This window comes from Carcharodon carcharias, chromosome 9, assembly GCF_017639515.1.
Source record: "Carcharodon carcharias isolate sCarCar2 chromosome 9, sCarCar2.pri, whole genome shotgun sequence".
NCBI classification, from domain to species: domain Eukaryota; kingdom Metazoa; phylum Chordata; class Chondrichthyes; order Lamniformes; family Lamnidae; genus Carcharodon; species Carcharodon carcharias.
In genome coordinates, this window is record NC_054475.1 from 10957359 (window position 1) to 10970557 (window position 13199).

At 40.5% G+C, this 13199-nt stretch overlaps 1 protein-coding gene across 3 annotated transcripts in view; it reads right to left on the reverse strand.

Moving 5' to 3' along the window:
* Positions 1 to 13199, reverse strand: part of dstyk (dual serine/threonine and tyrosine protein kinase) — a 126669-nt gene that overhangs the window by 31220 nt on the left and 82250 nt on the right. For all 3 annotated transcript variants that reach the window (XM_041194900.1, XM_041194903.1, XM_041194902.1), the window contains exons 8-11: positions 12456 to 12612; positions 10797 to 10929; positions 8479 to 8592; positions 4338 to 4452 (exon numbers count right to left, since the gene is read on the reverse strand). In XM_041194900.1, the coding sequence (XP_041050834.1) occupies positions 4338 to 4452; positions 8479 to 8592; positions 10797 to 10929; positions 12456 to 12612 (519 nt within the window). The remainder of the gene's footprint in view (positions 1 to 4337; positions 4453 to 8478; positions 8593 to 10796; positions 10930 to 12455; positions 12613 to 13199) is intronic.

Genomic DNA, 13199 nt, shown 5'->3' on the forward strand with positions numbered 1-13199 from the left:
AATATATTAAAAGAAAACACAGTAAGAATTTGCTGATCACGCAGGCAGCCACTGATGCTAAACTTATTAACAGTTGAGGAAAACCAGATGGCCATTGCACAGCCTTGAGACACAGGCTGGAGATAAAATATGACATAAATTAGATTAAGTGTGCTGCTCTCTCAGACAAGGGAAGGGACAAGATGGTTTTAGCTTCGATATGGGAAGATGAACAATGGACAAAGAAGGGGCTTTGATGAAACACAAAAACAGTCTTGAGTTGCAAGAATCAAGGTTCATGTATACATGCCTTAATCCTGATTGGATAATATAATTATTTATACATCCTTTAGAATAATTGGTTAGCTAAATTACACATTTATGTACTCAATAGGATAGAGATAGTATGGAGCCAGTATGTTGGTACCTATTGGATGTATTTAAATATACTCAAATATGTTAGGATAAGAAAAGGTACAAAAGTAATGAAATGTAATCAGGGAGCTGGGTCTTATTCTTATGAGTGATTGCAGCTCCCTTGCATATGCTCGAATAAAACCAGTTAAAAGGAAGCCTGAGTCTTGTGTGGTCATTGCGGGATCAGAATGTGTAACATCTCCCCTTCACATTGAAATAGCCTTGTGCAAGATGATGATATTTCTGGGGGGGGGGGGGGGGGAGAGAGAGAGAGAGTATATACACACAGGAAAAGTAAACCATCCATCCGCCAGTTTGGCCACTAGAACTGAATTGTTGGCCAAGTGTCAGTGGCGACAACCATTCATCTTGCAGCAGCTGTCACTCTGTCATTCAGAACAACACTGTTTCTTTGAGTAGTCATTTGATGCTTTCAATGGCACTGCCTGTGTTGCTTACAGCATATACCAGTGGATGGTTAACCCAGTATAAATCATGGATTTGTGAGCACCTATTTCTGCCAAACAGCAGACACATGTCAAAATTAGAACCCCAAGCAAAGCTGTGGAACTTCACCAAGTCAGTCAGTTCCCCACTGCCAAGGGTACACTGTATGCTAAAATATTAGATCAGAATGTGACGGGTAAACTGGGCGACCGCTTTGCAGAACACCTGCGGTCTGTCCACAAGAAAGACCCAAACCTCCCTGTCGCTTGCCATTTTAACACTCCACCCTGCTCTCTTGCCCACATGTCTGTCCTTGGCTTGCTGCATTGTTCCAGTGAAGCCCAACGCAAACTGGAGGAACAGCACCTCATCTTCTGACTAGGCACTTTACAGCCTTCCGGACTGAATATTGAATTCAACAACTTTAGATCTTGAACTCCCTCCTCCATCCTCACCCCCCTTCCGTTTCTTCCTCCCTCCTTTTGTTTTTTCCAATAATTTATATAGATTTTTCTTTTCCCACCTATTTCCATTATTTTTAAATCTTGTATGCCCTGCTAGTCTTTCCACCCCACCCCCACTAGAGCTGTACCTTGAATGCCCTGCCATCCATTCTTAATAAGCACATTCGTTTAGATAACATCACCACCTTCAACACCTCTTTGTTCCTTTGTTTGTGACATCTTTTGATTATCTGCTCCTATCACTGCTTGTTTGTCCCTACAACCACACCACCCCCCACCTCTCCTTCCCCTTCACACCCCCCCCCCAACGACCCCACCAAACACCACCCAAACCAGCTTATATTTCACCCCTTTCCTAATATTCACTCAGTTCTGTTGAAGGGTCATGAGGACTCGAAACGTCAACTCTTTTCTTCTCCGCTGATGCTGCCAGACCTGCTGAGTTTTCCCAGGTAATTCTGTTTTTGTTTTGTATTAGATCAGAAGTCTGACTGCCCAACACAACTGGTAAAAGAGAATGGTTAGCTGCCACCATACACCTTTGCTGATCTATCACCTAGAAGAGGATCTTAAGATTTCCATGTCTTTAAGTGCCAGATCCAAAAAGCAGCAAGAAAAAGGGTAAAAACCAACAGGTTTAACATTAACACAGTAAATGTCAGAAATACAAATGTTAAATCAACCAGCATGAGAAACAGCTTGAGATATTTATTTTAAAATAAAATACAGCCTTCCGGATTTAACATTAAGTTCAACAACTTCAGACCATGAATTCTCCCTCACCCCTTTTTTTCAACTCATTTTTATTTTTAATCCACTTTTTTTTTAAATTTTCATTCATTTATTCATTGTTTTATCCCCTCCCCCCAACAAGGGTGCTATAAAAATATAATAATAAAAGCAAAATACTATGGATGCTGGAAATCTGAAACAAAAATAGAAGTTGCTGGTAAAACTCAGCAGGTCTAATAGCATCTGTGGAGAGAGAAACAGAGTTTAACATTTTGAGTCCATATGACTCAAAGTAAATATGTGATGAAATTTATACTGTTTAAGGGGAGTGGAGCAGGTGAAGCTGGATAGAAGGCCAGTGATAGGTGGGGGCAAAGAGATTGACAAAGTTGTCATGAACAAAATGACAAAGGGGGTGTAAAGGTAAGGGCTAAAGGAGGAGCTGATAGTTGCATTAAGGTAAGAAAGCAGAATGTGATAATAGCAGGACAATGGATACTCTGGAAAGAACAACATGAACAAGTGACAGATGGTCCCTTGTGGTGGTGGGGTGAGGGAGGGGACAGCCGTGGGGAAAAAAGATTGAAAATAGATAAAAGGTGGGGATAAAACAATGAATAAATGAATAAAAATGAAATAAGTAATAAAAATAAGTGGATAAAAAATAAAAATTAAAGATGAGTATTGAAAAAAAGGGGTTAAAAAAAGGGGTGAGGGAGAATTCACGATCTGAAGTTGTTGAACTCAATATTAAGTCCGGAAGGCTGCAAAGTGCCTAATCAGAAGATGAGGTGCTGCTCCTCCAGTTTGTGTTGGGCTTCACCGGAACATTACAGCAAGCCAAGAACGGACATGTGGGCATGAGGGCAGGGTGATGTGTTTAAATGGCAAGGAAGGTCTGGGTCATGCTTGAGGACAGACCGAAGGTGTTCCGCAAAGCGGACACCCGGTCTGTGTTTTGTCTCTCCAGTATAGAGGAGACTAAAGTGGGAGCAACGAATGCAGTAGGCTAAATTGAAAGAGGTGCAAGTGAAATGCTGCTTCACCTGAAAGGAGTGTTTGGGCCCTTGGATGGTGAGAAGTGGGGAGGTAAAGGGGCAGGTGTTGCACCTTCTGCGGTTGCATTGGATGGGGGATGAATCATTGGGGGTGATGGAGGAGTGGACCAGGGTGTCCCAGAAGGAACAGTCCCTACAGAATGCCGACTGGGGTGGAGGGGCCCTGCTACAATGTTCCAGTGAAGCCCAATGCAAACTGGAGGAATAGCACCTCATCTTGCGATTAGGCACTTTACAGCCTTCTGGACTTAACATTGAGTTCAACAACTTCAGACCGTGAACTCTCTCCTCTATCCTCACCCCTTTTTTCAATACTCATTTTTATCTTTATTTTTTATTCACTTAATTTTATTTATTTTCATTTTTATTCATTTATTCATTGTTCTTTCCCCTACCTTTTACCCTATTTTCGATCTTTTTTCCCCACCACTGTTCATGTCCCCCACCCCACCCACATAAGGACCATCTGTTACTTGTTCATGTTTTTCCAGAGTGCTTCCCATTGTCCTATTATCACATTCTGCTTTCTTACCTTAACGCAACTATCAGCACCTCCTTTAGCCCTTACCACTATCATGACGTTTGTCCTTTTGATTATGACATCTTTGTCAATCTCTCCTTTGCCCCCACCTATCGCTGGTTTTCTATCCAGCTTCACCTGCTCCACTCCCCTTAAACATGATAAATTTCATCACATTTTTACTTCTCTTTAGCTCTCACGAAGAGTCATATGGACTCTCCACAGATGCTGTTAGACCTGAGTTTTTCCAGCATTTTCTGTTTTTGTTTCTATATAAATACAAATTCTTGCTACCAGCTATGCACGTCTCAAGCAACATGTGCTGGCTGTCCTTTGGTATCTCACCTAAGAGAATCTTACCCATGTGCTGGGTAAGCTATTCAATCAAAAAGGGAATCAGAATGTGCCAAGCCCTCTTACCCACCATTGGTACACCAGACGAGGATCAAGGGTGGAAACTCTGCTCGACTTTACCTTCCTCAACTTAAGAGACCTTAAACAGTCATATTTGCCAAGCTAACTCAACAGCATTGAAGCCTGGCACTTCTCGCCTGTGTGACTTAGCTCACAGGTTAGAGTTAGTAAGTCATAGCCCACACTTTACTCTTTACTCTTTCTTAAATAAACTACACTTAGATTTGGCCTAATGCAACATTGGCTTAGCAATTCTGTCTGGAAGCTCCCCCAGTCAAACAATCCCAAACTGATAAAACAACATACCTGAAAACAGCTCAGGGGCCATGTGTATAGGAGTCCCCACGATGCTCCCAGACATCATAGCTTCGGGCTTGCAGAACCCCAGGTCAGTGATTTTGGCTCGATTCTGCTTATCCAACTATGGAATCACAAAAAGAGACAAAAAAAAATTGAAACCAAACACCCTACAGAAAACTAGGAGACTAAATGTGCCTCAAATGAATCTGCTCCTGACAATGTAGTGCTACCAATATGGAAGAGTCATTTGGACTCGAAATGTTCCTCTCTCTACAAATGCTGCCAGACCTGAGATTTGCCAGCATTTTCTGGTTTTTATTTCAGATTTCCAGCATCCACAGTGCTTTGCTTTTATATTAATGTAGTGTGACCACTTTGCCCACCAACTTTATTTAAATAGCAAGAGGGAGCTCACCAGGTGTTCCTAGTGAACAATTTTCCCTCAACAATACTGCCGAAGACAAGGCATCCCACTATCCATCATCATGGGGGAGGCAGTGGTGTACTGTCGTCATCACTGGACTAGTAATCCTGAGACCAAGGGTAATGCTCTGGGGGCTTGGGTTTAAATACCACCATGGAAGATGACGGAATTTGAATTCAATAAAACACCCAAGTTAAAAGTCTATTAATAGCCACAAAAGCATTGTCGCTTGTTGTAAAAACCCATCTGATTCACTCATTCCTTTAGGGAAGGAAATCTGCCATCCTTGCCTGGTCTGACCTATATGAGACTCCAGATCGACAGCAATGTGGTTGACTCTTAACTGCCTCTGAAATGGCTGCAAGCCACTCAGTTCATGGGCAAATAGGGTTAGGCAACAAATGCTGGCCTTAAAAAAAAAGCACACCCTCGACAGTGCATTCGCTCAGAGATCAGTGATTTATGATTGCCTTTACTTAAAAAGTAAAAAGCTGAGTGAGAAAGTTGAATGAGATAAAGTGGATTGTGTGAAGAAAAAAAACATGGCAGCCTTGATGGGCTAAGTAACGTCTCTCTACTGGAACAGTCCATTATTACGAAACAATGTGGGGGAGGTGGGTGAAAAAAAAATATTTCCTCAACTGCCAGTAGAGAGGTTTCCCGCCACAGGAATGAGGGCGGATCTGGAGAACACTGAGGAGATTCACCCTCATTACATTATTGCAGAGTTTATACTCTACTTTTTGGTGACCAACTTGTCCCCATATAACAGTAGCTGCGCTTCAAAAGTAATTTATTGGTTGCAAAGTGCTTTGAAGTATCCAAATGACAAAGACAGAACTTGCATTTATTTAGCACCTTTCACAACCTTGGCACATCCCAAAGTGCTTTACATCCAATGATTTACTTCTGAAATATAGTCACTGCTTGGCCCATTGAGTTGGCCCCAGCTCTTTCAAAAGGGCAAATGAGCTAGTCCCATCCCACTTTCTCCATATCCCTTCCTTCAAGGACCTAGCAATTTCTCTTTCGAAAGTTACTTTGATAGGGTTGCCAATCCTCCAGGTTTAGTCTCAAGTTTCCAGGAATTAAAGAAAAAAATCTCCAGGACACAGTTGTATACAGTGCTGGAGAAAAACCATAGAGACATTAAGAAGATATTTTTGTCATTTTCTGTGAACATTGCTCCTGACCAGATATAAAAACATTAAAAATGGGGAGAAAAGGCTGTTTTTTATCAAGCATCATCCAACTGGGTAATGAGTCTTTTTGCTTTCCAATTGGGTCACAAGGATGGAATGTGTTGGCTAATCATTGGAGTATGGGGAAAGTCATATCACAAAACCTCCAGGAATACATTTAATCACAGCTGGAAACCCTAACTACTGAATATGTATCCACCACTCAGACTATGCATTCCAAATGATCATCATAGCACAAAAAGATCTTTTCATGTCACATTTGGTCCTTATGCCAATCACCTTAGGTCTGTGCACTCTGGTTATCAGCCAGACATAATAAACCATTCTTCTTTGTTTACTCTATCCAAACCTTTCACGATATAAAGCACTTATGTCAAGCAACCTGACTTTACCTGTTCCAAGGAGAACCCTACCTAATTATAATCCTTTATTCCTGGAGCCATTCTAGTAAATCACTTCTGTATCTCCTCCAAAGCCTGCACGCCCTTCATAAAATGTGGTGCTAAGAATTGGACACAATTCTCCAGCTAGGGCCAAACTACTATATAGATTTAGCAGAACTCCCTGCTTTATGTATTCTATTCCTTGATTTATAAGCCCAGGACACAATATGCTAAAATCACTTGCTATAATTTTGTCATCATAAAGGTTACATCAATGTAGGGTGACTCATTCTTACATTTAATTGCCTTTTTCTGAAAACTATTTCACTGCGTGCATATCTCATTGGCTTCAGTGCAGGGATATTTTTTAAAGCATCTGACATCCAGAAGAGTTACTAATGAAGGGTTTCCATTGTCAACTAGATGTGCATTATTTCTCTTCCAACCTTATCGGAAGGAACAGATTTAATTTATAATATAAAGCAAGAAAGGTTGCGATGAATAGGCTAGAAAATCAATTCAACTTCAAAGTTAAACCATGGCAGAAAGACCTTGAGAGATAATAAATACCAAGTTACAATATCCAAAGATGGTAATTTCCTCCCTTTTATAACTGAGAAAACCAGTTAACATTTTCCGTGTTCAAAGTGGAAGGTGCAGATAAACTGGATTAATGCAGAGATTGATTTTCAAAAAAACAATTTAGCTTGTGAACCCAGCATCAGAAAGAATCTCAACTTCCCTGACCTCAAAGTTACTTCTCCCAAAACAGAAGCTGTGTCAATTTTTCTATTTCCCACTTTCCTGCAGAAAGTGAGGGGATACCAGTGCTATGTATCTATATTGTCCAACACGTTAAAATTACCCAAATCGTTTCAAATAGGAGATAGCACAGAAGCACCTAATTGCATTGGATTCAAAACCAAACAAACAATTAGGGGAAAAAAGCATGCAGCCATATTCACTGCACAACATTACTTATGGAACAAAGTCTCAAGAAGGAGAAGAAACTGCATCCCTAGTCTCAGATGAAACATCAAAAGAAGATAGACACAAGCCCAATTCACAAGTTAGTCTTGGTGTTAAAGTGCGAGGAAGATGAAATTGATCAAAGTTGATTAAAAAGTTTGGATAAACGGGATGAAGAAGTTTTTGTTTCCATCTCGGTATCATTTCATTCACAAAAAGATGTAATGTTTAGGTTTTGTACCAACATTTCCTCATGTTCATAACTAGATTACAGATTGCACAAGCAGGGGTCTTAGGAATCAAATCTTACCTTGGCCATAAGAGCTAATGGGTCTGGATTTGACGATCAACCTTGAAACTGAGTAAATCACTACTGGAGAATAGATACCTCCAAAGGTGGAAAATCACTAAGCCACCAGGCCAATTGAGTGTACAGGCTAAGCACACACTTAGTCAGATATATTTTAGGCTAACCAAAAAAGCATTTCATATTATTAAAAAGAGCACATGTGAACATACTAGAAAAGGTGGGATTACTCTCCTTGGAGCAGAAAAGGTGAAGGGGAGATTTGATAGTGTTCAAAACTGAGGGGATAGAGTAAAGAAGAATTCTTTATTGGCAGGAGAGTCAATATTCAGAGGACACAGATTTAAGATAATTGGTTTAAAAAAATCCAGGGGTTGGTGGGGGCAAGGGGAGAAATGAGAATTATTTTATGCAATGCATTGTGATCTGGAATGCACTGACAAAATGATAGAAACAAATTCAATATAACTTTCAATAGGGAATTGGATATATACTTGAAAAGATAATATTTTCAGGGATATGGGGAAAAGAGAAGAGGGGAAATTTGGTTAGATCCTTCAACGAGCTGACAAAGACTCCTTCTGTGCAGTGAGATTTTCTGGGTATTGAAAGTTGACTAGAACTGAAACCAATCCACAAGACATTAATCAATTCTTTGAAGAAAATTGCCTTTAGTCCAGTGAGAAGCAAATGCCCTGTGCCCTCAAACCCTGCTTCAGCTGAAGACTGAACATTGCCAAAAGAGATGAATGAGTTTGGAGGAATAAATTTAGCGAAATAAATAATCAACCATTCAATATACAACAGACAGGTAGAAGACAACACAAACCTATTAAGTAAAGTTAGGACCTTTAGATCTTACCAACACATTTTTCAATTTAATGTCTCGATGCACGAGTCCTTGGCAGTGGAGAAACCGGATACCTTCCACTACATCAAGAGCTATCTGCAAACGTACTTCAAGCTTCAGGCCAACCTAGAAATTAGAGAGCAATTTCTAAATTTAGAGTGAGACTTGAATCTACACTAGCTTCAGGCAGTGTGTCAAAAGTCAGCAACCATTGCAACGCCATGGCTTCGAGTTCGGTGGTATTTAAACTACAATAAAATGCTCATCAAAACAAGAGAGATGCATTTCTTCTAGAAGATTTAATTAAGTTTCTAGTGTTTGAGACCCGATAAAGTTAGATGAATGTGTAAAAAAAAACGTAAGAGCCAAATCTATGCTCCAGTGTTTATTCAGAAGATGGCTGAAAATTTGGAAATCTGAAGGGTTGAACTCTGCCTAGGTCCCATGGGTGTCTGTGTGCAACTCAACTTTAAAATAAAGGGAAAAGGCCACTGGGTGAGTTTTCTGAAAACGACTGCCCGTTAGCACGCTGACCACATTTGAGAGATAAGAAACCAGCTGACTGAGGATTAAGAGTTAATTGTAAAGAGCAAAAATCTCCCTGCAAGCAAAAAAAACAACTTGCATCAATTTTACACCTTATCAAGTGTCTCAGCAATGTCTCAATACACCTTAGAATATGTATTGTCAACAAATAAAGTAACCATTTTGTAAACACAATGACCAGTTAAATCCATTTTAAAAACAGGAGGAATGTTGGCCAAGTTACCTGAAAAACCTCTGCTATTTCCTGGGATTCCTGTGTAGTTTAAAGGGTCATACAACAGATGCATCACAATGGTGCAAGTGCCCAGGCAATTACAGTCCAAGAGGTTAGATTTAGATGAAAACCATATTTCAATCCCTTTCCTGCACCAGACCATGATGGAACTCCTTCAAATCAAGGGATGACACACAAACAGGAATCTTTAAAATAATCCTTTATATACTTTCCTTGTCACTGTTTTATGCGTCCTGAAATCATTAATTCTTCCCCCTCTACTCACTTGTGCAACAAAATCAGACTAAAAAAGTTAAATGAAGACAACAGGAAATATCCCTATTCATTACTTCATTTTGAATTACACTAAAATTGTATAAATCCTTAAATTTATGTTAAACTGCTATAAAATTGGTTAAACCCCACTTGGAATACTGTGAACAATTTGGTCACCAAGATCATAAGGATTTAGAGGCAGTAGAGAAGGTGCAAAGGATGATTTACAGGGATGATGCGAGAAGTGAAAAGATGGAACAAATTAGGGCTCTTTTCTCTAGAAGAGAGACTGAGGGATGACTCATAGGAGGCCTTTATTATGAAAGGGTTTGATAGGATAGGAGGGAGAAAATATGTTTCCTTTAGGATAATAAATACCAGTCACTACAAAAACGCAACAGGGCATTTAGGAGAAACTTCTTTATCCGGAGAGTAGTTAGTATGTAGACCTCACTACCACAAGGGGTGGTTATGGTAAATACATCTATTCTACAGTATTCAAGGGGAAACTGGATAAATAAAATTGGAGAATACGTTGGTGGGGTTAAACAAAGAGGGATGGGAAGAGCCTCACGTACAGCATAAACATCGATATTATCGGATTGGTCCAAATTATCTGTTTCTGTGCCTGAAATACTTGTAATTTTCACACAACCCAAATGTGAGCTCAGGGACTGACAGATAGCAAAACTTCTCCCAGAATCCACAGCAGACAGGAGCACCAAGTGTGGCTGATGATTTGATTGTTCTTCCTTATAGGGAGGTGTCCATCTTGTTTCCGAAGTAGAGGTCATAGCATTAGATGGCGCAGGTAATTTGCCACCTTCAGCTCCACATTGTCTGAAGCAAGAGGGCTTCCTTAACTGCCAGTCCTGGAAACATCAAAATTTTGCTAAAATAGGTGGATGTGATCGAGGGACTTAAAAAATTAAAATGATTTGACAGCATAGCAGAGAAATTGTTTCCTTTGGTGGAGGAAATCAAAAACAATAGATCAAAAGTCCTTCAGGTTTGCTATTAGGAAGCCTTTTTACTCCACACAGCAAATAGAAATCAGGAACCTGCTGCCCAAAAGGTTGCGAATGCTGGGGGTCAAATGGAAGATTGGCAAGGCAGATTCAATCGATTTTCATTGGGAAAGGCTATGAAGAGACACGGAGCAAAATCTGGTAAACAAAGTTCAGGTGCACATCTGTCATTATTTAATTGACAAATGGAGTCAGCTGGAGGAGCTGAAAGGCCCAGTCCTAGACAGAGCCTGGGTGTGGAATAGTAGTCAGCCTCCTGTGCTTACCTTCAACCCAGCATAGAGATCTCGGTGTAGTCTCTCCATGATTAACAGGACAGCAATGCTGGATCCACCTCCATAACTGTAGTCTATTACTGACCCATGAAGATCAACCAGCCGTTCATGTCTGGGTAAAGATCTATCGCAGGGAAGAAAAAACAAACTGCTTTTCAATTTTGGAAACAGATAAAGCTTCATCAACCCATATTCACCAGCATTCTCAATTGTAATATTGAACAGTGACGACCAATGTAGTTTTCTTTTCTGTCCACCTGTACTTGGACTTGAAAACAGTAACATAAGCATCCCATTTATCTTAAATTTCAAAAATCAGAGGTGGTTTCTAATGCGAAATTTAAACTTGAGCATGTCTGTTTTAAGCCGATCATTCCCCCAGATTTAAAACCAAATGCTTGTTGCAAAATGTCAAGCCTGGGAATTTCTTCCCACCAATGACCACACCCCACCCACCACCCTCCAAGTACCAAGTCCCCTCCTTGGCTGTCCCTTGCTCCTCTATTATTTAATTTTACTACAAAATCTCAGTCAATGTGACATTTAACTTTTAAAAAAGAGTTAACTCTTGAATAGTTTTTATTAAACACTTTTTGATGAATTTTCTGCAGCCATCAAGGCTCCCAAATAAACACACCATTTCTGATCCAACATCTCAACAACCAAGCTTCAATCTCCCCCAGAGCATGTGGAGAATCCTCATTAGAATATGGACTGAATGTGGCCAATGTGGCTGGGCCACTTGACGCATAAGTAGCACCTCAAAACCTCACCTGGCTGCAACTGCAGTAACCCTGACCAAATCATGCAGCACATAATAACTTGCAACCCCCCCCCCCCCCCCCCCCACCCCGCCAAAAAGTTTGAACGCAACATCTTAGAGTTACACCTACTCTCCAATGGGGCATTGGTTAGGGAATTTGACATGAAAACTGTGACAACAGTTTCTGCTCCTAAAGCCTTACAAAAAGTGATGGCAAGACCCGTCAACATTGGGCAATGGAACAATTTTTACTTTGGTAATCCAGTGACATCGTCAAGCTCTCTGAAATCAAGTGAAAAACAGATGTAGAGCAAAAGTTCCATTAAAAGCAAAATACAGTGGATACTGGAGATCTGAAATAAAAACAGCAAGTGTGGGGAAAAAACTCAGCAGGTCCGGAAGCATGTGTGGAGAGGGAAACAGAGTTAACTCTGAGTCAAATATGGATCTTCTTTAAAACAGATGCCAATAACATGGCCAAGTTATAACACGAGAAGCTTCCCGTGCATTCTTCCAACTTTGGAAAATCCACAATGTGGCAGTACAAGTGGGAATTTGGTGTTGAAACCAGTCCTTAACAGGACTAGATGGAAATGGAGCAAACTCATATCACATTATACCAGTACACGACCTTAAACAGCTTATGCTAGTTCAAAACTAGAGTTCCAGCACTAACATACCAAGAAGACCAATTGTAGCAGGATAAGTGCACCCTCTCTGAAAGCAGTTAACTTTGGATGAGGAATCGAGCCCATGACCTTCTGGTCAGTGTGGATTATTACAATCCAGGATGTAACTATATGTACAATCAGACAAGGCCCTCTAAGAAAGCCTGCAGATTCTTGGTGCAGCAACACTCCGGATGTCAAGCTCTGTACAGATCCTACCTTGTATAGTGGAATTCTAGTGCAAGGTCATTCCAGTGCTTGTCATCTGGAGGCACGACAGACTTCAGTGCACAGGGCGAGTGACCAGCCCAACTGTCGCATAGGTACACCACTCCATACTGGCCACGGCCCAGCTCGCGCCCTAATTTAGGTTTACCTGCATTAGAGAGACAAACACCATGAGTACTGTGTTCAGTTGTGGGCACTTCACAGTAGGAAGGGTACACTGACCCTCCAGCACATGTTCACTAAGAAGATAACAAGGCTAAAAAAGTTAAATTATGACTGGTTGCATAGGCTAGGTTTGTACTCCCTTGAGTTTCGATGATTAAGGGTGATCTAATAGAGGTGTTTACAATTAAAGGAGTAAATAGCTTCATTCAATCCGCATTATTTCCTCTGGTGGAGGATGCAGGACAAGAGGACAATAGCCCATAAAAATTAAAGCTAGGCCATTCAGGAAATACTTCTTCACACAAAAGGGAAGTAGAAATCTTGAACTTTCATTAAAAAGCAACTGTTGAAACTGGGAAACAGTTGAAAATTTCAAAACTGGAAAGAGACTGAAAAGTTGTTAAAAACCAAAGAGGATAGATGGAGCTACGAATAACGATCAGCCCTGATTTAATTGAATTGACTGAAGGGGCTGAATGATCTATTTCTGTTCCTATTACAGGGAGAGATATTTAATTAAATTATATAGTAGGGACGTTATGTCATGCACATGTTCATTACTGAGCCATC